Source organism: Aureobasidium melanogenum (genome assembly GCF_000721775.1).
Source record: "Aureobasidium melanogenum CBS 110374 unplaced genomic scaffold scaffold_3, whole genome shotgun sequence".
In the NCBI taxonomy this organism is placed as follows: Eukaryota; Fungi; Ascomycota; class Dothideomycetes; order Dothideales; family Saccotheciaceae; genus Aureobasidium; species Aureobasidium melanogenum.
Window position 1 is genome coordinate 508486 of NW_024470055.1, and position 27906 is coordinate 536391.

Below are 27906 nucleotides of genomic sequence, written 5' to 3' on the forward strand. Positions count from 1 at the left end.
CCTGTGGTGACAACGAGCGAATGATGCTGTCGAGCAGGATAGCAATGTCCAGAAGTTGAACTGGGGTTAAGAATAGGTAAAGAGAGTGGAGGCGCAGGATGGAAGAGAACAGAGATCGAGGCCGTGTTGCCTTATTGCTGGCGTCAGAGACAAAAATAAGTCAGAGTTCAGGGCCAATGCGAGATGCGGATGGCGGATGCGCCTGCCCGCACACCGCAGGGCCAAGCAAAGGGGCAAAGGCGTGTTTGCACGTCGATCATTTGTTCCATCATCATCCCGCTCGTATCGAACCGCCTTTTCCACTCCATTTTCGCTCTTCGATTCATGCCGTCCAGGTCACCAGACCAAATCCCTTACACCAACACCACCCCATCGAGAATCTGATGCATTGATTGTCTCTGTAAACCAGTTCATACAAGCACACGCGACGTGCGATCCTCCTTGTTCAAAGTCGAGGCTCCCATCCTTGAGATTCTCTCCACATTTCTCGGCAAATCGTCTCCGCGAAGCTTCATAACCGTCACTAATTCCATAACAACCAAGATGTCATGCTGTTGACAACAGACTAAGTCACATGTTTGCTCACTGGACCAAAGGATTTTACCAGAATCGTGAACGTGATACCATCAAGAATCTACCTCAACGAGGAAAACAATGTCTAAGAAGATGAGAGGATAAACGAGAACCAATCAATGCATCCTCAGCAATACAATGTGCAGTATTCTGGTGCATCTCCATAATACAGCCTCATCCCACCCTTCATTTCCAGTGATGATACTCAAAGAAAACAATAAACATAGGAGACCAAGAAAGCGACATTCTTCGATCATTCGCGACAACTCGATAATCGCCGCCACCCTTCAAATGTGCGCAGGCAAACAACTGTGACACCATGCATCAGAGAAGCTTGGAAGATGTTCAGTAGCCTGGACGACTTCAAAGTTGCCACAGGGAACAGAGGGATAGTCTGCGTTCCTGGCCCATTCTCTGACACGACTGTTAGGTGAGCCTCCGTTCTTCTTAGACCACTTGCGGTCACCAATCTTGCGGTCACCAATCTTGTGGCCTTTCTTAGTAGGCTTGCCGTAGAGGTCAGTGTTGTACTCGTTGAAGTTGACTGGTGCATTTGGATTTCTTTCGGCGACGGGACCGTGTCCCTTGAATGAGATTTCCAGGCCATCGCCGCCACGCCAACCGTAGCGCCATCCGGGAGCGGCAGATTTGACGTCCCAACCTTTGCGATGATGGCCATCATCTTGAAAGTCAGGCATGATTGGAAGAGGTGCCCTGCCAAATCTGACACCATTGTGAGCAGGGGTCATCCAGTCCCATTGCGGTTTGTAGAAATTCATGCTTGTGTCGGCGACAGGTCCGAGCGAGGACAAAGATGGACTGGTCGTGATGTTGGAGAACATGGCTGAAGAGAGTCCAGGAGACGAAACAGAGCTGGATCTACGCTCTTTTCGCTCTCTGAGAATTGCTGTCCTGGCCTCAAAGGGAAGGTCGTACCACTCATCCTCGGGTATCCAGCTCGAGTAGCCATCGATAGCCGAAGGACACTGAGTTGCAAGCTGTTGGGGAGCTTTCTGAGAAACTGCCATGGGAAGGATTGATGGACAGATTGGGAGAAACCCAGGTACAGTCGGTGGTGCGAATCCAAGCGCAGGTCCGACGAGATCAGGAAGCACAGGTGGCAGAGGAAGCCCAAATGAAGGCTCACGTGCACTCAATGGCAAATATCCATCACTTGGAGGAGTCGCAGGAATGAACTGAGCAGCAGTAGCGCGCAGGCTGAATCTAGCAGGGCCAGACGTGGATCTCCTCTTCTTTTCTAAGGGCTCAGTTTTGACTGGACCGCATCTCAGCACTGCAGGGTCTTTCTCTGGAGATGAAGCGCAGGAGATGTGTTGCGAACGGCAGGCTGCTTGGAATTCATGCAACTTCTTTGCTTCATATGCTTCATTGATTGGGGAAGCAGCGCTTTCGATCTGGCTGTTGCCTTGTCGAACAGCGTGAGCTTCGGCAGTTTGTTTGATGGTGTCGAGCAACAGCGCGGAGGCGGGTTTGAGAGAAGCTGTCAGCGATGAGACAACAGTGTTGGATGGCTGCTGAGTCTTGGACTGCGTACGGTCCATTTTTGAGGCATCGAACATGATGTGCTCGTTCTGAGGATCGCCTTCAACTAGAGCGGACTCTTTCGACTGCGAGGCTCTAGAGTCTTTGCGTGGTCGTTCGATTGAAGAAGCATTTGATCGTCGCTGGCTGGAAGTGGAAGCACTAGAAAGACGTCTTCTGATAGGCTCAAGTATTGCTGCTCTATCGACAGGCTTGACAGTAGTCCTGTCAGCTTCGGCGGGCTCAATCATACGGTCAGGAGTTGTAGGCTCAGATTCCGCAGCTGGACAACTTGACGGAACAGCGATGGGAATCCGAGACGGGCTGCCTGGGCGAGGCAAACTACTGGAAAGCTCTGGAATGTTGATTCTCAGATCGACTTTTGCCTTCTTGGGTGGGCGTACAGAGTTGCCAGAGAAAGTCTGCAACGTGCTGGGTTGATCGATGTCGCATGCGCCATCCAGACCGAACGGTGTCGAAGTTGAAGGGTGTTTACCATGTGCAGAAAGAACCTTACGGCGAGAAGCATCAAAGACTGCAGATGCAATAGATCGAGTGGGCGAGCTTTGTTGGGATGGAGAGATGGCTGCTCTGGACATTGCGTCGGCACGCACAGACCTGGACTTGCAAGGGGAAGGTGATCTAGCAGACTCAGATGTTACAACAGTGCGATGCTTGGAGGCCTTTGTGGGTGAGGCATAACCTGGCGTCTTCGATGCTGTTGTCTTGGTCAAAGTGGGCTTGCTTGGCTTGGACTTGAGAGAGTTGGTCTGGGTTTGGGCGAGCTGGGTATGAGGGCCTTTGACGCGAGTGGTGCGCTGCAAAGACTTGTTTGGACTCGATTGAGGTGCCACTGAAGCATCTTCAGTCATGGACTGCGCGATCTGAGCATCATCGTCTGCTTGCATCCATGCCTTCGGGATCGACTTGCGTGCATTTCGCTCAGTGAAAAGGGCGCGCGGCTTCTGAGAGCGAGTGCCACGACTCGATCGGTCAACGACACACCAATCGCTGTCTTCATCTTGGTTGGAGGAGATCCGAGACACAGTTCGAGGCTCAACTGGATCCTGAGGCTCATGTTCCGAAGTGACATGGGGTGGCTGCTGCGGAAGAGAGTTCTTAACAACCTTTGCGTAGGATTGGGTTGTGGCATCGCTGCGAGGAACAATTGTGAGGGAGAGGGCAGGGAAGTTCTCAAGAAGCACGGGGTCAGAGGTCGAGGGGCTGATAGAGGATGCTTGACTCGATGACTGGTCGTTGTGCTCATGGAGTTGTTGGAGTCTTACAGCTGCCGAAGAGCTGGGGTCACTGAGCTGGCGGACTCTGTCAAGCACTTGCTGCAGTTGAATCTCGATGGCTTTGTAGTAGGCAGGAGGTTTTCCGCCGCTGATGATATCGTTGTAACGGCGTTCCGCTTCCTGTGCAAACTCCTGCTCATGGTCGCTGGTGGTAGTCAGCAACTGTTGCATAAAGCAGCAAGGCAACGATGAATACGAACCTCATCCCGTGTGAGTCGAGAGCCATGGCGCTGGAACATGTCAGATTTGGCAGATCAGAAGTGCGATCGAATGAGAGAACAAACCTCACTATGATGTGTATGATGTTGCTCGATGGATAGATAGAATGGTCAACTTGTCCTGTCAAAACAATGGATGGTGTAGTGCAGGAGTCGGATTTGGCTGCGAAAGACAACGCGGGACTTGTATTGATGGGAAGCGCTTTGTCAGTCGCGACTTCTGTGTTGTGTGTTGGTTGGTGTTTGTTGAAGTGAGCTAGAGAGATGGTGCTTTCACAAAGCTTGACAAGAATGAATTCTTGGTGCTTGCAATAACTGTAATAATGGTACTGATATTGGCACATGGCCTTGAGAAGTCAAATAGCAATGGCTGTGAAGTTGGTGATGATGCTGTAAATCTGTATCGAATAGCTCGCGTGGTGGGTGACCGCGTAGAAAGACAAACAGGCAAGCGCAAACGCATCGTCAAGACTTCGTGACCTGCGCACCAACACCGGGACATACTACTTCGGAATTCGGGTCGCCATAGTGATTGACTACCGCGATGCACGCCGAGCTGATCACCGGAGCAAGTCGAGTGAGGACAACGACTACTCTGCCTCGCAATCGGTGCTCTTACAAGACATATGCTCTCACATCCACACATGTGATAGCTATACCAGCGCTTGTTGCAGTACGTATTGACCACAATGGTATATTTCTTACTTAGCTTAGAACCGCCTTTTCCTCTTGACGGGCGCTTTCGACTTTTCATTCTGCTTCAGCTCTTGCCTCTTCCTGTCTGCCCTGTCTGCCGATGTTTCTTCTGGCGTTGATTCCCTTTCCTCGCTAGCTTTTCGCTTTCCCCGAGTCTTTCGAACTTCGACCGTATCCTCACGACTCTCACGAGCTGTGGAAGTAAGTCTCAGATCAAGGTCAGCGTTGTCCTGTTGATCTTCTTCAAGAATAGGTGGAGCCTGCGATGACCATCTGCTGAGTGACGGCTGCATCTGTGAGCTACCACGTCCAATCCCTCCGAGTCTACGTTTCCGCGGAGACACTTGGCTTTGAGGAGGCATCATCGAGGATGGGGTTGGTGACAGCATTGTTCTCGATCGCAAGCCACGGTCAGTTTCAATATCCGCGTACGGCTTTGGTGGTGAGGAAGCCGGCAGAGCTTGAGAGCTAGATCGGGCTCCGATTGCTCCAATGCGTCTTGTCTGTGTGTTCGATGTGTTCGAGCGTTTGCTTGGACTATCAGGTGCTGGTGTCTCCGTCTGGCCAAGACGGAAGTTACCAAGAGCAGGGGGGAGAGGGGGAGACGACGTGACCCGACCATCGTCTGTACTGTCGTCGTTAGCAGAAATGTGCCTTTGCGCGCGCCTAGATGAGCGGACCGGCGAGGATATGTTCGCAGGCATCTGTCGCTGCAATTGCTCTGGTATCGTCTGTGTCTGTTTATTGTCAGTCAAGCTTCTGATGGGGGTGTAACTCTTACTTGGAAGTCCAAATCATCGTCTGTTTCAACGTCATCTAGGGCCGAAGGCATAGGCACACTGACTTCTATGCTTTCCTGTTGACTGGGCATATTCCGCCACCATGCGTCATAAGTGTTAGCTATGCTGGGAGATATATCACCAGGCACATCGCGAAGAACAGCATAGAGTGTCTCGGTAGAGGGTGCATCTCCGCTGTGTTGCAGCTCAGAGCCGGGTTGGAAAGGAGCGAGGCCTGGGACACGATTCGCTACATGATTTCTTTTCAAAGACTTTTGAGAGCTTCTGCCAGCCGATACTCCTGGGAAAACAGATCCAAGATCGGTATTTGTGGCTTCCATTTTATCAAGTAATCTCGACATGGCATGATCCTTGTCTTTGAGTTGGCCGAGCAGAAAACTGAGCTGCTGTTGCTGTTGATGAGCAAGTAAGAGAAGAGGTGAAATGACTTCAGAAACTACTTCGATCGATGTGGCTTTGGTGAGCACCATGTTCCATTCAAACGGAGGCAAAGGAGGCGGTAAAGGAGCTCTTAGTGCAAGTCTCAGATGGTCAGGAGGCTGTAGGGCAAGGTGAACAGTAGTGCCATCTTTGTGGCGTAGAATATCGCGAATCTGTTCAAGTAATATCCGCAATTGGCCTGCATCATCGCCAGGATTGATGCTGCAATTCTGTATCTCGGCATTGCGTATGACATCGACATTGGTTAGAGTCTCAATCCATATATTCGCAAGATCGGTGATAGATACAGTGAAGCCGGCGGCGCCAATGACATATTTGACGAGGAGCTTGGGTAAGCCCTCAAGGTTGAGATTGAGGAGCTCCCAACGCCCTTCGGTTCCCATGTTGAAGTCGTTGAATCATGTCATGGGAAGATTCAGCGCACAAAATGCTCCTTGTACTTGGACTATAGCCGGCTGAGTGAAAGCGGTGTGGCTGGGAAAACAGAGGGCTGGCAGAAAGAGCAGCTTCACTGCTCTTGGCGCGCGTCAGAGCGAAGGCGCGTTCTGAGAGATGCGACAAGAATAGAACGAGACTTGTTTGCTACCGAATAAATTATTCGTCCCGTTTCGAGGAACACACCAGATCGCTAAGGACGGTTCTTGTGCAAAAATTCACAACGACAATGGATCACGGGGCCATGCGACGCGGCGGCCAAACCAGGTCCAGCATTCCAGCCAAACGATCCGCCGCCGATGCCCAAGAGGAAGCATGGGTTGCCAACGAGGATCGCTTTGTACTCAAGCAGGCCAAGAAGAAGGCCATCATTCGAGCTCGAGCTGGCAGAGCAGATCCCATCGACCTGCTTGCAGTCACACTACGCGCCCTGGATGCCACCCGCGATGGTTACGACAGTGACGACGATGATGGAGAACTCCCCGCCGTTGATCCCGAGGGTGTCTTCGAAGGTCTCGACGACATTCAACTCGACGAACTGGACAAAGGAATCGATACCTACTTGGCCCTCGAGCATAGCAAAAGTAACCGCGACTTCTGGAGCGTACGTGCTGCATCCGCCTTCGTTGCTGTATCATCCCGCTGACTTTCTTGCTAGACGATGAAAGTCATCTGCAAAGACAGGCGCCGCGCTGCCCCTGGCAAGTTGCAGACTGCACGAGGAATGTCGTCGGTGACGCCTGAGATCGATCGCTTACTTGCGCCCAAGACACATGAACAGCTCGAGACGTTGGAAAAGCAGGTCAAAGCGAAGCTGAGATCTAACGACGACATTGATGTTGATTACTGGGAAAACCTCCTCAAGAGCTTGTCCATCTACAAGGCCAAGGCCAGGTTGCGTCAAGTGTCTAAGTCCGTGCTGGGTGCTCGTCTGGAAACTTTGCGACAGCAACAAGAACAAGAGGCGTCGGCCCTACGCAACAAGATCAGAGAAACCCTGAAAACATCCTCGCTCGCCTCTTCAGAAGAACAGGCTCCACATGCAGACTCACCTGCTACCTTGGATCCGGAGCCATTGCTACGCTTGAATCCAGGGGACAAATCATTAACCTCGTTAGAAGAGGACGAGTTCAAGCAGAAATTGGTTTGTGGCCACTTTCTTTGCGACGAAAAGGCGTCGAGCTAAACTAGTTACAGATTCAAGATAGACGGAGGGTCCTCAAGCTAGGCTACATTCCGGCTCGCCATGGCACGAAGACATCCGGTACCGATCTCGCCTTGTCTTCTGAACCAAAGCGGGACGATACATCGAGGGTCACAAGTGCATTGTATGACCGAGAGGCTGCGAGGGGTTTCAACGACAACGAAGAAGCATTCAACGCCGAGGAGGACGTCTCGACCGGAAGGCCTAAATGGGCAGAGACATATCGTCCTAGAAAACCACGCTACTTCAACAGGGTTCAGATGGGCTATGAGTGGAATAAGTACAACCAGACTCATTATGACCACGAAAATCTTCCTCCAAAGGTTGTTCAGGGCTACAAGTTCAACATCTTTTACCCTGACCTTGTCGACACAACCAAAGCACCCACCTTTCGCATTGAGCGCGAAAACGGTCGGAAGCGAGGCGAATCGTTCGCACCTGCTGGAGCTGAGGACACCTGCCTCATTCGTTTCATCGCTGGACCTCCATACGAAGATATCGCCTTCCGAATCGTTGACAAAGAGTGGGATTACAGCGCAAAGCGTGAACGTGGTTTCAGAAGCAGCTTTGATAAGGTATGTCAAAATATTCTCCTTCCGTGTCGATCTGAGGGGTCTCCTGGTACATGTTCAATGAGGAGATGCTGGTTGCAGCTATTGTTTGACCTCAGCAACCATCACCTTGTACCAGGCGTGCGTTGCCGACGGCAGACACAATGCACTGCATGCTGGAATGCTGGTTGATGAAGAAAGAAGAGCACACTGCTTTCTTGCATACACCCTGCTGCAACATTATCAGCTTAATTCCGTGCATATCACAGTGCATTAGCCTGAGCTTTTCTGACGTGTCATCACAGGGAATCCTCCAACTGCATTTCCAATTCAAAAAGATCTATTATCGGAAGTGAGCGCCTGCACTATTGCTGCGCAACATCTTCTTGGCAGACCGGTATTGTCAACTTATCATCAACCACTCTGAATGAGCAAGACAGGAAACCACTACTTCACGCTCTGTTGCATGTCAATTCCAAATCATGCACGCTAAGAAACACGTGTTGGTCCGAAACATGTGTATCATCAACGCCTTTACTGCAGGGCTCGGCTTCATGCATATCTGTGCCTGGGATTTTCGCATGCTTTCAACAAAGATCCAATGCCACTTTGACAACATCCGGTCCGCACTCTTGGAGCCGGTTATTGAACGACAGATGCTCTTCGCGATTCCCAAGCCAAATGGTTTTTCAGGAAATATCTGGTAGTGTAGAGTTTGCTTCTCTCTCAAATCATTTTCTGACATCAAACAGATTTGTAAACTTCTCCATAACAAACGATGATTCTCACATGGTTGAAAGGCAAGTAGAGGTGACCGTATACAACCCGATGTAAAATCGCACCTCAGGCAGATGTTCTTGCTTCAGGAACATGCGTGCTATCGGTTAAACTTCGTGCTGATGAACAGTGCGTATGTGCTTCTAGCCGCTCACCTGCATTCCAGTAGGTCGCACACAGCGCAACGGATATGCCTTCCGGAAGATTCGGGCGTTACCCTCTCCACGTCTTGGTGATTAAGCCTCGCCAGGACCATCAGGTGTGCCATGGGCTGTGCCATCACGGGACGCTTTAGCTCCATAGTGTCCAAGCCTTCTTTGTGTCCCTGCTGAGATATATCTGCTGTTCATTGTGAAACTCCAACATGGAGGCTCTAATTCTTTTTGTCATGCAACTGACCACTCTCTGATGACTTTCCCAAGCCAGCTCAGGACAGCGAATTGGAATAGACACACATGTGCTAAAAGCTTGGCGGGATCTTTCTTTCATGTTCGGTCTGATCACTGGATGCAGGAACGTAGAATCTCCCCTGACTGGTCACATCTTGCAAGGCCTCGTGGGGTTCTAAGCCTTTGTCACGTTGCATAAGAGCTACTTCCGATCCTTCACAATACGTGTCTGAGATTGTTATATCCACTTCGCGTCCTCACCAGATCAAAGCTCTTGGTTGACTCACCTCGTTGCGACACTGTCGCATCTTTCACATCGCGCTTGCAGTATCAATCTATACCCAACAGCATTACACCATGTCCTATGCGATGAACTACAATCCCCAGTTTGACTGGTGGAATCAACCTGTCGACAACACTCACCAGCTATCCATTCCTCACCACTGCCGCTCTGGCAGTGTTCATGCTTCGGAGTACTCTTTGCAGCAGCAAGAATGTGGCTCGGGATTCTTCGCACCAGCTCAAGTCAACGATGTATACCAAAGCACTCAAGGCGTGCCCAATTACTGGAGCAGTGATTTGCCTCAATTTAACGAGGCATCTATGCCCTTTACTTCGCTACCGACCCAAACCATGCCCGAGAACTTCACAAGTCAATGTATCCCATCGGCGTCACTGCCTCCAGCTGCTTTTAGCAAGCAAACTCTGCCCATCGATCAGTTCTCGAACAATGATCTGGTTGATTTCGGCTGTACCAGTCCAACCTCATTCATCCGCAACCAGGTTCTTCCCTTGTCAGATGTGCCGGCCTTGGAATACGAGAGCATGTCAGATGAAGCTGTGCATGGCCGTAGACAATGGACCGACTCACCCATGCCAGATGAGATTGACAGCTTGGCGGGTTCTGGCGAGACGGATGACAGCCTGGAGAACTCAGATCCTTGCTATGCAGAATTGCTCAGACAAGCTTTGATGGAGAAGAAAGATGATCACACGATGCTTCTCAAAGACCTCTACGAGTGGGTTCGCACTCACAGTTCGAAAGCTCAAGATCCTGACAATAAGGGCTGGCAAAACAGTGTGCGCCACAATCTCTCTATGAACGCGGTTGGTCCCTCTGACAGATCCTTGAATCGGCTTCGACTAACATGATGCAGGCGTTCGAAAGAGTACCTCCGCCCAACCAAGAGGCAGGCACCAAGAAGACAAGTTACTGGCGACTTACTAAGCATGCTGTCGAGCACGGCATTAGCTCAACTACTCGCTATCGCAAGGATAGCAAGCGCAAGACGCAACGCAATCCCAATCCTGCACCGATCCGAGTCCAGGCAGGTGCCAAGGGTGGGCAGGCAACTCGCAGATCTGTCCGCCGTCAGCAGCTGGCCGCCTCTCCCCTGAGCAACCATTCGTCCTCTTCTGAGGCGGCACGTCAACGCAGTCTTCGCCGACCACACCAACTCCGCCAGTGTCCTACTACTCAAGCTGGTGAATCCACAATGCAGCAGAGGCTCCCACAAACTCTACCCATCGATTCGTCATCCTACTATGGAAACCCGGCAGAGATGTTCAACGTTCCGATCTCCTTCTCGGCAGACAACAACATCGACGACAATCGCGATGTCTTCGGGCCATATTGCAGTACTCAACTGTATCTTGACTGGTCTACCTCACCTTCACCCACGAGCCAGCCGGTCAGTGAGACTGGTGGCTGGCTGATTGATTCCAAGCCTCTTGGTATCTGATCGTCCCTCCGGACGATATCATGCAGCCAAGTTGCTGAACACGACATATGCATGACGATCAAGCGCAGTATAAACTCAGAACATGGCAAAATAATGGATCTTGATCTAAGCTCGGGAATTACTGGACTACGGAATGCTTTTGAGGCTTGGCATGTTGTATATTAGACTGGGGCTGCCTTGAGGGCTCATTTTTCCATTGATCTGCGGTCGCATTGGACCCTTCCATGCCTACTTTAGTACACGTCGTATCTATTAAAGCGTCAGGACACCAATTTTCTTGAATGTTACGTTAGTGTTGGCTATCCTGGTATTTCGAGCAATGACAAGGTGAGTCGTGACTCGGCGAAGGGTTGTGCGAAATAGGCTATACACTGGCACAAGGCAGACAGACACAGACGTGGCACTGTTGAGCACTGTTGACAGATAAAGCTGATGGTGCAAATCACGCCTACAGCGATGTTGTGCAAGATAGCTGTCAAGGAGTGTGGTGACATATGCGGGAAGGCTTTGCGAGTCAGAATGGTTGTACACAACTCGCACTGCATATTTTTGACAGTAGTGCCTCCTTCCACTCTCCACCCGGAGAATTTTCCTGTCAAATAACACACATGGGTACCAGGCTAGAGTTGCTACGGTGCCTGATCATCAAGTGGGCTGGCTCACAGTGTGACAGCCTCCCCCTCTGCTCCTGCTACCTTGTCTCGGCTACCTATTTTATCTTCAGGTACACGGGAACTGCTCTTTGAACAGTTGCTCTCATTTACTTTGGCAGGTCAGGGCTGAGCTCTTTCCTACGTGCACGTGAATCTTCGAGCTTTCTACGAGAGACTGCTCTTTCCTTCAGGGTAGATTGTCGGTAGTCCATTTCTTCTGCATCACACTTACATCTACGTACCTCGCAGATGCCATCGACTGCAGCCTGTTGTGAGCGTGCCTGTTGCGACACATTAGTACTCAAGAAACCTGGTCATCGCTAATGTGAAAGTCTTGCCGCAACCTGGGCAGCGGGCCTGATGGATCTCGATACACATGCAAGATGTAATCCGCAACTATCACCAGTCACGAATCCGCCTGCATATCGTACCAGCAAAAGGATCGTGCCAACAATAATCAGCTGGCGTTAGTGAAATGCTGCAACACGCCACAGCAGCTGTGTCCGTATCAGCGCGCTCGCATCGTCACCCTAGTTGCCTCAGGACACTGGGTTCTATTCCTCGCTGCGCGTAGGTCTGAAGTTACACAGAATGGTCATAACAGACGTGCAGATTTTCCTTGCAGCCGCCTCATTGACGTTCTTGGCACACCATGTCAGCAAGGTCGAAGTTTGGCAGGCTTCGAGAAGCAAACTCTATATCAACGACACTGCGTACATACATACTTACAGACGCTGAGAAGAGCCCAAATTTGACCAGGATACCACCCGGTGTTCTTCTGGCACTTATCAGGAGATATCTGCCTTCAACCCGCGGCGATTGCGTACCTATGCGTGACGCGCTTACCACCTCTGCCGCCGATGCGACCATCGCGTCTATTCAGCCATTCGCGTCTCTTCGTCACAAAATCTTTAGCGAGACACACCACTCGACCGACAATGAAGCAATTCAAATATATTGCTCGGTACCTCTCATGATAATGGAGTCTACTATCGGATACACACAGATGCAATAACCAATACATATGCACAACATGAACGTCACTCATACAGCAGATGCTCAGCAGATCGAAGGCTTTTCCAGGTTTGGCTGACGTCTCCCATGCCAGCACCCGAGGGTAAGTCGGTCAATCCCGGGGCTCTGATGTTTATACTCATACACACAGGCATTGGCAGTTGTATTGCGTACGAGATGGACATACTGAGTGCTATACGACTGAGAAGCTGAAGTAATGTTGTGAGTGCATCCATACAAGTCCTGTGGTTATCCGTTTGGTTGAGCTTGACGTGGTTTGTTGGGCGACAAGAAGTACTCTCGATCAACACGTCGTAGAAAGGTCAACATGGTCAAAGAGGATCCCGAGATCAATCGGCGAAGTCTGACGGCAGGCTGGGGCTCACAACTACCGAAGCGGTCTGTAACTCAACAGCCGGCGGTCAATCCGCGCTTCTGTCTGTAACCGAATCTGTTTATGCAACACAAGCCACGACTTGCCATCACATGAGAACGAGCAGTCACCTATGCCTTCCAAAAGGGGACTTTCGAGGCGGCACGGCTCTGACATGCATGCAAAGGTATGCGACTTCTTCAAAGTTATGTCTACGTGTCGACTGGATCCCTTCTTGGTTGACTAGAAGGCGCCGAACCAGCACCAATGCGATCAGATATTATGTGCATCCGTCTCTTCCTTGCATACAAATCTCAAGGGGGCGGTCAGTATTTCGAAGCAGGCATGTTGGAAGCTGACAGACACCAAAACGATCCGGCCGAGTCAGCTTGAGTGCAAATGCCCGCAAGTGGATGTGTTCCGCTCATCGTGCAATAACGACTGCTCAGTATTTGACCTGATACAAGATCCGCTCTTACGACCTGGCCACGCCCACGAAGATTGTCCGGATCATGGCGCGTCGCGAAGCTTGCTGATCATGACCAGGTTGACATTGCCGCTCTTCTCGTTTCTATGCCTAGCCTAGCGGTCAATAGCAGTCTCTCGGCGTACACAGCTGTCTGATCCATCTCGAGATGCTCGATATTAGTCTATGAATCTGTGGTATCACAGGCTAAACCTGATCGATATATGCTCTCCTAAGCGGTCCGATGTTGAAACACTGAAGGTCGAGGCTTGCAATTGGGTGTTATTTCTTGTCTGAAACCTAAAAGCATTTGTGTCATTTGTGTCCTTGCGTTGATTACCCAGATGCGATGCGACTAACGGCATGATACATCCAGGGTCATACTCTCAACAACCCCGATCCGACTATCCCACGACATTGTGCATGTTCCAAAGCTCTGGACAGTCTCAAACTCTGTATATACAGGCTTTAGTATCATGTCTACTGTGTGTATCAGTTTTAGTACAGTAGATAGTTGGATCATGTTATGATCCCAGTTTCTAGATTTTTGAAGCTTGTAGTTTGCCGTCTCAGTATTTGCAGTAGGTGATTCTCCTCCCTGTTTGCTCTCCTCTCCTCCTTTAATTGATCAATGCAATCCCCTCTGGTTAGCAGTTCATCAAAATGATACAGTGATGTCTTCAAGAATCTCAAAATTGTTTCAGTATACACTTTTTGATTCATAAGCTTGACTAGCTGTTGATGGAGACCAGTCTATCATCATTCAAGACGCGAATTTTGCCAAGAAAAAGAATCCGAAATGTGACTGCTAGAGCCTAGATACCTGCACGAAGCCCATCGATCGAGAGAGCAAAAAAGTGTCGCCCATTGAACGAAGATACTCTAGAGCCAGGGGTTGGAGAAACAGCAAAAAGGAAAAAAAAACGTACAGCAGCAGGGATTCCCACGTGGTCACCCACCGTAGTACTAATCTGCCGTTCAACTGCTTATGTATGGCAGAGCGGACGGGATGCCCAGTTTTCAGCTGACTGTGGCCGTACGTACTAAGTCTCCAGATTTACCAAAATATAAACCTAAATTTATCACAATCTTGAAAATGACAGTCGGGAGGTCGATTTCTCTGCACCCTTTCTCCACACTCTTCACCTCCTTTTCTCCATACCATGAAACGGATCGGTTATGCCAAGCTTATATGACCACCCAGATTTCGCATAAATCGATCTGAAAATACAGCACACGCGGTCATCTCAGCTGTTGATTGTTCTGGCCTCGCTTCATTTGACTATATCTCCCTGCTCGTCGCATGTCTCGATAGCGTTGAGCAGCACGTCTTATACAACGGTCAACATGCCCTATTGCCATCTTAATGCTTGCCAGCCAACGAGATACGTCTGAATTGTCATCGAGATGCATCGTAGACCGTCTGTCAAGATCAGTGGGCGCATATAACAAAATTCAGGATAGAAAGTGCCATCATCAATGAGATGCAAGTCAGTATTTGGTAAACTTCACATCGGGCTTTAGTCTCCTATGTCTTCTTCCTCCATTTGAGACCCCTGCTGTCCTCAACGGCTAGTTGAGCTGTGTTGCCATACGAACATGGAATCTTTGAAATCTTGGCTGTGTTTCTGATCAAGCCTGGCGTAAGTTTAAAAAAGTGATATGCTTAAGCTGGAATCAAGCCGTTAACAGGATTGCGACGCTCTTCGAGGGCTCGTGGTTCGCACGGTCATAGGCAACATGGTATAAGTATGCTCTGATCACCCTCTCTGTCCATACACTCGACACGACTTCTCTATCTTTACCACCACTCTCGTTTGAAAACTACTTCGACTTATACCATGGTCAAGATTTACGCCATCTCGGCAGCTCTGCTGACTGCCAGTCTCTTTTCCTTGTCTCATGCCCATCCTGAGGAGCATGAGCTGGCCGACGCTCTTTCGAAGAGAGCCGAGCATGCCGCCATCGTTCAGCGTGGACTCGAAGACTGCTACAACCATCCCAAGTACCTTGAGATGCAGAAGCGTGGTCAGGAGAGACGCTGGGAGAAGGCTCAGCAGCTCAGGAAAGCTCGTGGTATTCATGAATCGAGTTAGTACCTGTTTCTATCCTGTGGAGCCTCGACACTGACCAAAGACAAAGCCCCATTCAAGACCAGACGTGACCTTGCCGCGCTTGAATCCTTCGAGGAGGTTAACCACAACTTGACCTCGCTTGGCTATACCGACTCTACTGCTCCATCTGTCCTGTTCGCCAACTACAAGAACGCCTCTTGCATCCTCACGCCTGAGGTAGTTGTCGGCCCGTACTTCGTCATCGGAGAACACTATCGTACCAATGTCGTTGAATCTCAGGGAGGCGTACCTGTCCACTTGGAGTATCAATATATCGACACCAGCACATGCGAGCCTGCTACAGGGCTCTATCTGGAAGCGTGGCAAGCAAACAGCACTGGAGTTTATAGCGGTGTTGTCGCTTCCGGCAACGGTAACGATGCTGATACTAGCAATCTCGTGAGTTCTTCTGAAGTCTCGTCACTATCTCCCCACAAACTGACGATCTCAGGACACCACCTTCCTCCGTGGTGTAACGAAGGTGGACAGCGATGGTGTTGGTTATTTCGACACCATCTTCCCTGGACACTATGCTGGAAGAGCAACTCATATTCATCTGATTGCCCAGCAGAACGGCACCGTCTATGCTAACGGCACTTACTCCGGTGGCACCGTCTCGCACGTTGGTCAACTCTTCTTCGACGAGTCACTTAAGAGTGCTGTGTACGACACTTATCCTTACACTACCAACACTCAATCATACACCACTAATGACGACGATATGTGGGCTCCCGATCAGGCGGACAACAACTACGATCCAATCCCAGATTATGCATACCTTGGTGAAGACATCTCTGACGGTCTTCTTATGTGGATCAGGCAAGTCGCTACGACTGTTCAAAAGCAAATGAAAGCATTCTGACGAGGCTTAGTGTCGGTATCAACATGTCCGCTGAATACACTGTCACTGCTGCAGCTACTTTGACAGCTGATGGTGGCGTTGCTTCCAATGATGCTGCCGATGGCGCTTCTGGTTCTGGAGCTGGCTCTGCCTCCAACTCAACTGGTTCGATGCCCTCTGGTAGTGGTGCTGCTGGCAGTGCGCCCTCAGGTGGTCAATCCATGTCTATGGGATCTGCGCCAAGTGGCAGCCAATCCATGGGATCAGCTCCAAGTGGCGGTATGGGAGGCGGTTCTGGAGGCTCCTTCGGTCCTGGATCATCGAGCACTGCTGCAGCTGGCACCAACTCCGCTCTCTCCGCTTCATCTGGTTCCCAAAGTGCATCTAGTAGCACTGCGACTGTTTCCTCATCCGCTTCAGTCAAGGCTTCTTCTTCTTCATCCAGTGTTAGCGTTCTTGCCTCCTCTTCTTCGATCAAGGTCTCTTCTTCGTCAGCCAAGGTTGCTTCTTCCGTGGTATCGAGCAAGTCCAGCACCTCTTCCTTCAACACAGCCAAGACGTCCGCAAGTCACAGCTCTGCCAGCTCTTCTTCCACATCGAAGAGCTTGTCTTCAGCTAAGTCTGCATCGACTTCGAAGACCACCTCTCAGTCCAGCAGCGTCAAGACTTCCTCTTCCGCCAAGTCCAGCAGTGTGAAGCCTTCATCCTCGGCCAAGTCTAGCAGCGTCAAGACCTCGTCATCCATCAAACCCATCAGCGTCAAGACTTCAACCTCTACCAAGCCAAAGTCGTTGACTTCATCTTCAAAGAGCTCATCAAGCACCAAGCATTCCACTTCCACGCAAAAGTCAAGCTCAATTAAGAAGTCTTCCAGCTCTACTAAAAAGCCCTCTTCGTCTTCCAAGAAAGTCAGCTCCACCTCTTCCCATGCAGCGTCTGGAAAGTCGTCCTCTGCCAAGAAGATCACTACTAGTACTAAGAAGAGTTCGTCGACAAAGAAGGGATCGTCGACTTTGAGCACCAAGACATCTTCCAAGAAGCATTAAGGAGCTTCTTGAGGGATGTTGTCGGCCATGAGGAAGCTGAGACTGCTACAATGCGCCAAAATTCTTTTTTGGGCTCAAAGTCAAGTTCAGAACGTGAGAGAATGATTGGTGTATAGTTCAAGCGCTTTAAAGATCATAGAGTATATACGTCTTTTGTCTACTTGATCGTATGTCGCATTCAAATTCATACTCTTGTCCATCATTCATACATCATGAACCACCACTCAAAAACCTCTTTACCTCCGTCGCCAAAATCTCATGGACATGCGAAGTCAAATGTGCCGTATTAAACCAAAAATACTCCTCTATGGGCTGACACCCGTAAGCCTCCGCATCAGCAACAACATTGGGTTGATCCCATGCCGCGCAAAACCCAGTAGTATTCTTGATACCATAAGGTGCTGGATTCTTCAACACGCCATTCAAAAAAGTGTTTGTATCGAAAAGTGCAACATTCGAGTCCGAATTGCTGTTTTGGAATTTTGCGGCGTAGGAGGCGAGGATGGAGTTGAATTGGTTTACCATACTAGTATTTGGTAGGGGGTGGCGTTTAAGCACGTTTTTAGGTGTTTTGTCGAGTGGTGCTAGGTTCATGATAAGGAAATTGCGATAGCCTGCATCGTGGATGGTCTGGATTGATGCAAACAGAGTTGCAATCATGTTGGTATAGAGAGTCTTGAATGGCACAGTTGAGGTGGCAGTGTCGAAAATGTCGTTGGTGCCGATCCAGAAGGATGCCAGAGTTGATTGGGGAGTTGTGATGTTGGAGAGAGCTGGTTGGGCGTAGGTGAGGAATTGCTGGGTCTGGTTTACTAGTGGTACTGTAAAGTATTTGTGTCTTGGGGTACTGTGATGGTTTGTTAGCTGAGTGTAGTGAAAGAGACTAGAAGATGCAAGCTCACTATTGTGTCCCAATGTCTGCACCTGCAAAAGCAAAGTCCCATAATTGAACGTTGCAATCCAATGGTGAAGTCGTGCCAGCATTGACTCCACAGCCAGTAAGATGCTCGAGCCAGTTTGGTCCGCCTTCTGCTGTGCTGGTCTGCATAGATTAGTCAGTATATCTTCACAGCTGATTGACTACCTGAGCATACCTGACTTTGCACAATCTTGTTGTTCAAGAGCTGCTGGCTCGAAAAGCCAATATGCTGATAGTCCCCAATGAAACTGTAGTTCTGTCGACCTGATGTGCCCAGAACGTATGAATAAGAATCTCCAAAGGCGATGCTAGGATAATCAGTCTTATGTAAGAAAGAGCGATCGAACAGAAGTTTCGTCTTACACATTCGTCGTGTTTGCCCAGATATTCTTGGTAGGTGCTGAGAGGCCAACCAACGATAAAAGAGGCTTGATGATCATGTTGATATGATTATGGATCAGAACGCTACTTCTCGTGAGTGATGCCTGCTATGAGATTTGTGTTTGATTGAGTAAGTTGTGGAGCACCTTTGAGAGGGCGATGCCCTCCATGCTATATATGCTCGATCCATATTGATTTGGCAGCATATCTTGAGTTCAGTGGCTTTGACGATATAGGTAAGAACTCTGCATAAAGTTCTAGAAAGTAGACCCAAATGACTGATGACCGCCTAATGGATTTGAGTTCTGCACTCAACAAGTTCTCCGCGATGACAGAGACGTTCAAATTTTTGACTATGTGAGACCGCCGAGAAAGGGAAGAAAGTTAGAGATTGAGCGAAGACGTAAGAGAACAAGGTGAAGGTCTCGGAGCAATGACTGCAAGATTCTCAGCCCTATAGGATTGGCCTGATATCTGAGACAAGACAAGACATGCCCGTTTAGGTACAAGGTACCTCCATATTCTTTGAGCAGCAATTGGTCAGTCTCTACAAGTTGCTGTGAGAAACACTGATGATTTGTCGCGATGATGACGGAAACCACGTGTGGCCGCTGCTTTCCACATGTTCGCATGTACATACGTAGGCCAGGTCTCGGTTGGTGCAATTGAAGCATAAGAGGCTGACGCAGAACGACGGTTGATGGAACGTAGAACAGGTGTAGAAAGCAAGTCTGCCGACAGCGAATGACGGGCACGAGATGCGTCTCATCTATGTGAAACGCAGGGCTTATTTGTCTTCGATCTAGACATGTACTTGACTGCCTCGGAAAAGAGATCTCGTGGCGGTGGTCGTCTCGGCGGGATTTCTGGAGGTGGACGTTAGCATCGTCGCCATCATTGTCGCCATCATTGTCGCCATCATCACCATCTACTGTATGTCGCCATTGTCGCCATCATTTGTCGTTATCATCTTGCTTACCTCCTTCGCCGTATCCTTGGCCGTCCACACAATATCAAAAACATATATTTATCCCCGCAAGACAATGGCGGCAGTCTGATGGTCAAGTTCAATTCCGTCATCATACATTCACCAACCAGTGGTTGAATTTCTAGCAGGAAGATCTCGAGCCATCCGTTCAGGTACAATCTTTTTAGATCTCGTATCTACTTACTCGAGCCACAGTAGAAGACCAAGCAAAGCAGACGGCACCAAGCTCATCCACTCCAACGACCACCTATTAGCTCCACTAGTAGTCTGCTGAGCCGGAGGAGGACTCCCAGTATACGTCACATTCGCTGCTGTGACAGCTCCAAACGGAATCTTGAAAACCCAGCTATACTCATCTCCATGGATAACAGCATCACTAATCGTCAGCTCCAAACTTCCATTACCCAACAACCTCGAAGGAACAACACTACCACTCATATTTCCACCCACAACAGTGATTTGATCGCCACTGACATAAGGAACAGGGCTATCCAGAACCAATGTAGAATTAGGTGGATATAAAGTCAAGATATAAAACGCATCAGGAGTTTGCGTAAAACGGATGGTATCTCCTTCTTCAGGCGTAATGAACCAATACGTAGTGTTGAAGATAGCTTCTCCATGAGACTTGATCCATTTACCCGCGGCTCGCAGATTCTGTTGTTCTATATCGACGATTGTGCCGTTGGCTTGCGGACCTATATCCAGCAGGAAGTTACCATTCTTGCTCGTGATGTCGATCAACGAGGTGACAATCTCTGCGGGTGTGATGTATGCAGAAACTGGGGTTGCTCGGTTGTAGCCATAAGAAAAAGGATCCATTCCTAGATTGCTCTCCCACTTTCGCATTTGGACGGCTTCGTAACGGGCATACTCGGGAGTATCGAAGTCACCTGGGAGACCGCAGCGGTTGTTGATCAGGACTTGCTTGCCTTGTGCTGCCATGTTGTTGAAGTACTCGGATGAGAACTCGGCGGTAAGGTTGGGGCCTCCAATATCGCACTGTGGTACTTGTAAGAAGGCTGATTGGGCACTGGGAACGATTTAAAAGTTCTACTCACCCACATGATTTCTGTACCCATCTGTGCCAAGATCTGCATCTCAGGGAGAATGAGATCTGAGACAAAGTCATCCACTGGCACATAGCCAGTGTAAGGGAGAGTTTGGTTGGTGTATGGGTTTAGTGCGAGGCCCCCAGGCCATGCCGCACCAGTAGAGTCGCCAAATCCGTACTTTTTGTAATCAGGATGGAACCATTCAGGCAATGAGAAGTAAGTAGCTTTGTGAAGGTGAGGCTGGTATTGATCCGCAGCATCAAACAGCATCTGCAGCAAGTTCTTGTGTGGTACCTGAGCCACGCTCGTTCGCTTAGTGATGTTGCTTGGAATATCGAACAAGGCATAGCCTTCGTGGTGCTTGGAAACCTGAACGAAGTATTGAGCACCTGCATCAGCAAACAGATCGACCCATTCCTTAGGATCGTAGTGTTCTGTAGTGAAGTTCTGGATGAAGTCATCATAGGCGTGGTCAGGACCATAAGTTGCAAGGTTGTACTGATAGAAGTCCGCAGGGTTAGAGCTGTCAATGCCTTGGTTCATGTACCACCAGTACCACTCCGCGTATTGCTCTGCCCGTTGTCAGCCGGCTCCATCCTCAGTGGGGTCACATAGATGAGATACTCACCTTTCTTGCCAGAGTTGCCCCAGCCTGGAACAGCGTACACACCCCAATGAATGAAGATGCCATACTTTCCGCCAGTATACCAAGTAGGGCTCTCATGAGTATAGATGCTCTCGTATGTCGCCTCATAAGTTCCAATACCGAATGTTGCGTTGAAGGTGGTGCTTGCCTGCACACCAACACCCGTGATGCGCAAAGTAGCCTCACCTGTAGTGCCAGGCTCAGTCCCATTAGCATTGACGACTCCAACTCGCACAATAGCTCTGTCTCCAGGGCGAAGTCTGTTGATGACTCCTGGCTGCACAGTTTCTACGCCAGGAGCTTCGACAATAACTTTGACGCTGTTATTGGCTAGAACCCAATCATCTCCTGTGTTCACAATGATAGTCTCAAATATTTGGGTCTTGTTTGTGCCTTCCATCCATAGCTGCGTCGATCGCGCTTGCTGTATTTCAAGACTGATTCCTGAACCACTTGCTGAGACAAGTGAGACTGCAAAAATGTGCAGTCGAGTGTTCTGTGCTGCGCCACCAGGTCCTGTAGCCGCACCAGAAGTGACGTTTGGAAGTGTAACACTAGAGACTTCTTTGGTAGAGTCGAGCCAATTGACAGATTGATAGATCATGGACCGATTGTAGTCGATACTGCTGTTTGTCAGATAGTAGGGAAACACTATATCACCACCATATGGATACGGCCTGGGGACTAGTCAGACAGAAAACATGCAGACATTCTTCGCACTCACCATGACCAGAAAGGGTCTACAAGAACAGGCCCGGAAGAGGTAGTGTTGTCTGTGTAGGTGACATTAACGTAGCCGGTAGCAACAGCAGACTCAGCAGCTACTAGCATAGAAATACTGGAGTAACGTCCCCGAGGAGGGGTGACGACCTGGCCTTGGGCAAGTACGTTATCGTCGCCCGAAGTCTTGTATTCAGGAAAAATGTAGTTGATGCCAGCGTAAGTGAAATTGCTATCGGGCAAGTACTGGGCAGGATAACCAGAGTGGATGCCATCAAAGTTGGCGTCGCCAGGTGTCATGGCAAAAGCTCGATTGTTCACCATGCTTGAAAGATCAATTGGAACAGATGCAGGATGACTTCCGACCTGCAGACCAGCATTTTTTGGGTTGATGACTAGGCCTCCCTGGCCAAGTGCTAGAGGGAGGAAGCCCAGCACAGCGAGCTTCAAGGAAGTTGAAGCAGACATGAGTTGTGATGGACTACAGATAACAAGTGGAAGTGGAATGGTGGTAATGCATACTTATAGTCTGTGATCAAGAAGGTAGAAGATCAGCGAAGCATGGCTAAATGCATCGGGTATCATGCCTTCATCAGCTGGCGGTGGGGTATGGAGCATGTTGAGTGTAGGATATGTGATCGTCAAAGGCGGGGTAAAGATGAAGGTGGTTGCGAGAATGAAACCTGGCAGGTCAAGGTAGCATGCGGAAGCATGAAATGCCAACCTACATGGGTCGATTGCTCGTATCGGCAGTCGAGTTGCATTTCACAGAGTGTCGTAGAAGCGGAGCCGGCATGTCCGATCTTGGAAGTTGGGCATGGCGGACATACCGTCTTCGTGAAGCATGGTCATATAGGCAGAGAGACATGTAGACATCATTCTATGAGGATATGCCATGTCTGTCAATGATATCGGCTTCATCGTGCTAGGTGATTAACGAGTTGTGTCTTCTCTTTGGTCGTGTGTGTGTTGTGCATGTTGGAAAGTGGTCAGAAGGTCAGCCCATCAACGGGGAAAGTGCGGCAGAATTGACACGTCCCGACGCGTCGACTCTGTGAGCGTGTCGGCAGACTACTTTCTTGCATCACATCACCGCCCGCTCGCACGTACATGTCGGGCATTGCATGAGCTGCGACAATGCATATCAAACAGATCATCATTCAGGGCTTCAAAAGGTATATCCGCTCGCAACTCTCTGCTCTGGATGCCATGTTCTGACGCAACGCGCCTGCAGCTACAAGGACCAAACAGTCATTGAGCCCTTCTCGCCCAAGCACAATGTCATTGTCGGTCGCAATGGCTCAGGCAAGAGTAACTTCTTCGCCGCCATCAGATTCGTCCTGAGTGATGCCTACACCCAGATGGGTCGCGAGGAGCGACAGGCCCTTCTGCACGTATGTTTGCGCCTTTACACTCTCAGACCTCCTCTGACAATCGTATAGGAAGGTTCGGGCTCCGCAGTCATGTCAGCTTACGTAGAAGTCATCTTCGACAACACCGACGGTCGTTTCCCTACTGGCAGAGAAGAACTGGTCCTACGCAGAACCATCGGTCAGAAGAAGGACGAATATTCACTCGACCGCAAGAATGCTACCAAGGCCGATGTCATGAACCTACTCGAATCTGCTGGTTTCTCGCGCTCAAACCCATACTACATCGTTCCTCAAGGACGTGTCACAACTCTCACCAACATGAAGGACGGCGAGCGTCTGAATCTGCTCAAAGAGGTCGCCGGAACTCAAGTCTACGAATCGCGCAGAACAGAATCGCTCAAAATTGTCACCGACACGGACAACAAGCGTGCAAAGATCGACGACCTTTTAGCCTACATTCGCGAGCGATTGGGCGAACTAGAAGAAGAAAAGGAGGAGCTGAGAGCATACCAAGAGAAGGATCGCGAGCGACGTTGTCTCGAATACGCAATTTACCGAAACGAGCAAGAGGAAGTCGCAGACTGGCTGGCCAGAATCGACGAGGAACGCCAAAACGACGTGATCGGAGCAGACGAGCACAGCCAGGATTTCCTTCAAGGCGAGGAGGATTTGAAAGAGACGGACAGCCAAATCAGCCGACTCAAACAGCAAATCGAGTTCCTGGTTCTTGACAGACAACAACTAGAAGACGAGCGCAAGGAGGCATCTCGCGAAAAGGCGAAAGTTGAACTGGATGTCAAGACCCTTACAGATGGTCAATCTGCCGCACAGTCTGCTCGAACACGCCATGCCAACGAGCTACAACAAGTCCGTGCCCAGATCGAGCAGCGTGAGGCTGAATTGGCCCAGATACTCCCTCAGTACAATGCACAGAAAGAGCAGGAAGCCGCCATCAAGAACCAGCTTGTTGAGGCAGAGGGCCAACGGCAGAGATTGTACGCCAAACAGGGACGTCAAACTCAATTCCAGAGCAAGCGCGACAGAGACACCTGGCTGCGCAAAGAGATCGCAGAAATCAATGTTGCTCTGGCCACGAGGAAAGCCATCGCAATGCAGGCATCTGACGATGTCGCAGAACTTCAGGAAGAGATTTCGACCCTCGAAGCAGAGATTGCAGAGTTGAGAAGCCGCATCGACAACCGTGGTGATGAGACACAGACCATGGCAGCTGATGTGCAAAAAGCGAAGGATGATCGAGACCGTCTGATGGATCAGCGCAAAGAGCTATGGCGTGAAGAAGCCAAACTCGATTCAGTCATCACGAATGCTCAGCAAGAGCTCGAAAAGGCTGAGCGTTTCCTTTCTCACATGACAGACCACAACACAAGTCGAGGCATTGCTGCTGTCCGTCGCATCGCTCGTCAACACAACATCCCTGGTGTATACGGTACCCTTGCCGAGCTTTTCGAGCCTGCATCAGACCGATACAAGACCGCCATCGAGGTCACTGCTGGAAACAGTCTGTTCCACTACGTAGTTGATTCTGACGATACAGCCACAAGAGTTCTGGAGATCCTACAACGAGAGAAGTCAGGACGCGTGACGTTCATGCCGCTGAACCGCCTCCGACCAAGACCTGTCAACATCCCGAATGCTGCTGATGCAGTACATCTTTTGACCAAGATCAACTACGACAAGAAGTATGAGAAGGCCTTTGAACAGGTTTTCGGCAAGACCATCGTGTGTCCCAACCTAGCTACCGCCTCACAATATGCCCGCAGTCATGGTGTCTCTGCTATTACGCCAGAAGGTGATCGCGCAGACAAGAAGGGTGCTCTCACTGGTGGTTTCCACGACCCGAGATCATCACGTCTTGATGGCGTGCGAAATGTTCAGCACTGGCGTTCTGAGTATGAGAAGCACCGCAACCGTGGTGATGAAATTCGCCGTGAGCTCGAAGCACTGGATCAACAAGTCACAAGAGCCGTCAGTAATCTGCAGAAAATCGATCAAAAGCGTCTACAAGCAGAAAATAGTTACGGACCTCTCCGTCAGGAGCTCAGAAACAAGACAAATGCTTTGCAATCCAAGCATGAAGAGCTTGAAAAGAAGCAGCGCTCTCGTGACAATGTTGAGCTTGCGGCAAGACAATTGGGAGAGCAAGGTAGTGCTTATGAGGCAGAATTGAACACGGAGTTCAGAAAAGCACTTTCAGCAGATGAAGAGCGTCAACTGGCAACTCTGAGCACAACTGTACAAAATCTACGAAAGCAGTTCTCCGACTTGAGTTCTGCTCGTTCAGAGCTTGAAGGCCGCAAGGCCAGTCTGGAAGTGGAGCTTCGCGAGAACCTTCGTCTGCGACTCGATCAGCTCCAGGCCCAAGATGCCGAACTTGGTGCAGGCGGTGTCGCAGGTAGCAATGCACGTCTTGGAGAAAAGCAGAGAGAGCTTGAACGTGCAGACGAAGCTTTGTCGAACGTCATGAGCAAACTCGAAGAGGCAGAGGCATCACTCGAGCAAGCACAGTCTCAACTCTCAGAGAAGAACTCATCGCGTGAAGAGAAACAACGTCAACAAGAAGAGCTCGCACGCTTCATCGCCAAGAAGAAGAGATCAATGGAGAAGAACACCGCCAAACGTGCTACACTCAAGGAGAAGGAGGAGGCCGTAGGTATCAGCATTCGCAACCTTGGTGTCCTGCCTGAATCCGCCTTCCAAGAACCTTACACAAGTATGAACTGGGACAAGGCAGCCAAAAAGTTGAACAAGGTCAAGAACGCCCTCAAGGGATATGGCCATGTCAACAAGAAGGCCTTCGAACAATACAACTCCTTCACTCGCCAACGAGAGAGTCTAGAGACCCGCCGCAAGGAACTTGAAAACTCGCTCTCGAGTATCCAAGAGCTCATTGATGTATTGGATCAACGCAAGGACGAAGCTATCGAGCGTACTTTCCGCCAAGTCAGTAAAGAGTTTGCTCGCATTTTTGAGAAGTTGGTTCCTGCTGGCAAGGGTCGCTTGGTGATTCAACGCCGGACTGATCGTATTGCTCGCGGCGAGAATGACGAAGAAGAGAGTGATGATGAAGGCAGAAAAGATGGTGTTGAGAACTACACTGGTGTCGGCATCAGTGTGAGTTTCAACAGCAAACACGACGAACAACAACGCATCCAGCAACTGTCTGGTGGACAAAAGAGTAAGCCTTGCCTCCTCCACTGTGTTCGAACTTACCATATACTAACTCACTACCACAGGTCTTTGCGCCCTCGCCCTCGTGTTTGCAATCCAAGCCTCAGATCCCGCACCCTTCTACCTCTTTGACGAAATCGACGCAAACCTGGACGCACAGTACCGTACCGCTGTTGCCCAAATGCTGTCTGAAAGCTCTGAAAAGGGACAGTTCATCTGTACGACGTTCAGACCGGAGATGTTGCTTGTGGCGGAGAAATGCTATGGTGTTAGTTATATCAACAAGACCAGTAGTATTGATGTCGTATCCCAGGAACAGGCTTTGGAATTTGTTGAGGGACAGATTAGTGGGAAGTAAGATGGGAAGTAAGATGGGATTGAAGATGGATGGGTGAGCGTGGCGTTTTTTCACTATCATTTGCTATCAAGAAGGGTGTTTTCTGTAATTTATGGAGGAACTTGATGGCTTCTTTGGCCATTGCTGTGAATGAAGACTATATCGACACATGAACTGTGCAGAAGAGAAGTGCTGTGAAGAAGGTGAATAAGAGTATGCTGTGTGGTTGCAGCAAAAGGGGTATCATAAAAGTCGTCGTAAGAAAGGCAAATCAGCAAGAAATGAGGAATCAGGCAATCTCTTGCAGCCTCTTCTGCCTGTCTTCAGCCCTCTTTTTCTCCCTCTCAATCTCGACATCCATATCCTTTTGCGCCGTGGCTAGCATATCCAGCATCTTCTTCTCCAGCTCTCTACTCCAAGGCAGAGCTTCCGAACCTCTATCCGGCAAGTTTGCAGTAGGCTCTCTGCCACCCTCATATTCAATCCTTGCACCTCTTCCCTTGGCACCTCTGCCACCCTTAGCACCACCCCCCTTCTTTTGCAAATGCGCAAACTGATCCTCAGCCGTCATTTTGGCGAAGAAATCGTGACTCGGCTCATTAAACTCTACAATCTCACACGTCTCGCTCGTAACCATATTCGCGTCTTTCTGCGCCTTTTGCTGCTCTTCACTGCCATAAGGCTCTAGCCGCAGCCTATGACTTCTGTATTGCGCTTTTTCGCCAGAGCTCGAGTCGAAATATAACCGCATCTCGATGTCAAACTCGCCATAACCGGTTTCTTGGATTTGGAAGGGAGGGGCTTCGACGGTGCGCGAGGGGTCGGCGTAGGTCATGTGCAGTTTGAATTGGACTTTTTTGAGCCAGGTGGACAGGTCGGGCCCGTTGTCGAGGGCTTTTACGTAGACGCGCCAGCCTTTTGTGTGGCCTTCGGGGATGGGGGTTGTTTGGGTTGCTGGGTCGAGGTTCCAGGCTTGAGAGCCGATTACTATTGCGATGGTCAGTGTTTGTTTGAAGGGAGGTGAGAGGTGGCAGTGGAGGAGGGAGGACGCACTGAAAGGGCGCGAGATGCGCGTGTTTTTGACGCGTTTGTTGCTCGCTGCGGCTGGCATGGTGTGTGTTTGTT

General features: G+C 49.9%; 10 protein-coding genes across 10 annotated transcripts; 4 read left to right on the forward strand and 6 right to left on the reverse strand.

The window, feature by feature from the left end:
- Positions 1–860: 860 nt before the first annotated feature.
- On the reverse strand, positions 861–3975 carry M437DRAFT_72615 (uncharacterized protein; the record flags this gene model as incomplete). The annotated part of the gene is made up of 3 exons (XM_041025887.1): positions 861–3558; positions 3614–3643; positions 3698–3975. 3 exons carry the CDS (start codon positions 3973–3975, stop codon positions 861–863), a joined length of 3006 nt encoding a protein of 1001 aa, XP_040882774.1.
- A 366-nt stretch (positions 3976–4341) lies between these two features.
- On the reverse strand, positions 4342–5951 carry M437DRAFT_81603 (XLF-domain-containing protein; the record flags this gene model as incomplete). Its single annotated transcript, XM_041027589.1, has 2 exons — positions 4342–5064; positions 5109–5951. 2 exons carry the CDS (start codon positions 5949–5951, stop codon positions 4342–4344), a joined length of 1566 nt encoding a protein of 521 aa, XP_040882775.1.
- A 296-nt stretch (positions 5952–6247) lies between these two features.
- Positions 6248–8114, forward strand: M437DRAFT_40591 (uncharacterized protein; the record flags this gene model as incomplete). The annotated part of the gene is made up of 4 exons (XM_041020217.1): positions 6248–6607; positions 6662–7147; positions 7201–7782; positions 8064–8114. The coding sequence occupies 4 exons, from the start codon at positions 6248–6250 to the stop codon at positions 8112–8114; spliced, it is 1479 nt and encodes a 492-aa protein (XP_040882776.1).
- A 1683-nt stretch (positions 8115–9797) lies between these two features.
- Positions 9798–10147, forward strand: M437DRAFT_40723 (uncharacterized protein; the record flags this gene model as incomplete). Its single annotated transcript, XM_041020241.1, has 2 exons — positions 9798–10031; positions 10082–10147. Coding segments are annotated over 2 exons (300 nt in total), but the record flags the coding sequence as incomplete, so codon positions are not given.
- Positions 10148–15013: 4866 nt separating this feature from the next.
- M437DRAFT_16329 (aromatic compound dioxygenase) lies at positions 15014–16273 on the forward strand (the record flags this gene model as incomplete). The annotated part of the gene is made up of 4 exons (XM_041018858.1): positions 15014–15263; positions 15315–15700; positions 15738–16096; positions 16141–16273. Coding segments are annotated over 4 exons (1128 nt in total), but the record flags the coding sequence as incomplete, so codon positions are not given.
- A 1110-nt stretch (positions 16274–17383) lies between these two features.
- M437DRAFT_81607 (lysophospholipase A) lies at positions 17384–18532 on the reverse strand (the record flags this gene model as incomplete). Its single annotated transcript, XM_041027590.1, has 4 exons — positions 17384–18020; positions 18076–18215; positions 18268–18400; positions 18456–18532. The coding sequence occupies 4 exons, from the start codon at positions 18530–18532 to the stop codon at positions 17384–17386; spliced, it is 987 nt and encodes a 328-aa protein (XP_040882779.1).
- Positions 18533–19641: 1109 nt separating this feature from the next.
- Positions 19642–21766, reverse strand: M437DRAFT_41547 (glycoside hydrolase; the record flags this gene model as incomplete). The annotated part of the gene is made up of 3 exons (XM_041020399.1): positions 19642–20463; positions 20523–21088; positions 21145–21766. 3 exons carry the CDS (start codon positions 21764–21766, stop codon positions 19642–19644), a joined length of 2010 nt encoding a protein of 669 aa, XP_040882780.1.
- A 116-nt stretch (positions 21767–21882) lies between these two features.
- Positions 21883–22206, reverse strand: M437DRAFT_40681 (uncharacterized protein; the record flags this gene model as incomplete). Its single annotated transcript, XM_041020232.1, has 1 exon — positions 21883–22206. The coding sequence occupies one exon, from the start codon at positions 22204–22206 to the stop codon at positions 21883–21885; it is 324 nt and encodes a 107-aa protein (XP_040882781.1).
- Positions 22207–23019: 813 nt separating this feature from the next.
- M437DRAFT_81609 (RecF/RecN/SMC protein) lies at positions 23020–26802 on the forward strand (the record flags this gene model as incomplete). The annotated part of the gene is made up of 4 exons (XM_041027591.1): positions 23020–23057; positions 23117–23276; positions 23325–26451; positions 26510–26802. The coding sequence occupies 4 exons, from the start codon at positions 23020–23022 to the stop codon at positions 26800–26802; spliced, it is 3618 nt and encodes a 1205-aa protein (XP_040882782.1).
- Positions 26803–27070: 268 nt separating this feature from the next.
- On the reverse strand, positions 27071–27892 carry M437DRAFT_40831 (yeats-domain-containing protein; the record flags this gene model as incomplete). Its single annotated transcript, XM_041020262.1, has 2 exons — positions 27071–27768; positions 27835–27892. 2 exons carry the CDS (start codon positions 27890–27892, stop codon positions 27071–27073), a joined length of 756 nt encoding a protein of 251 aa, XP_040882783.1.
- Between the last annotated feature and the right edge of the window lie 14 nt (positions 27893–27906).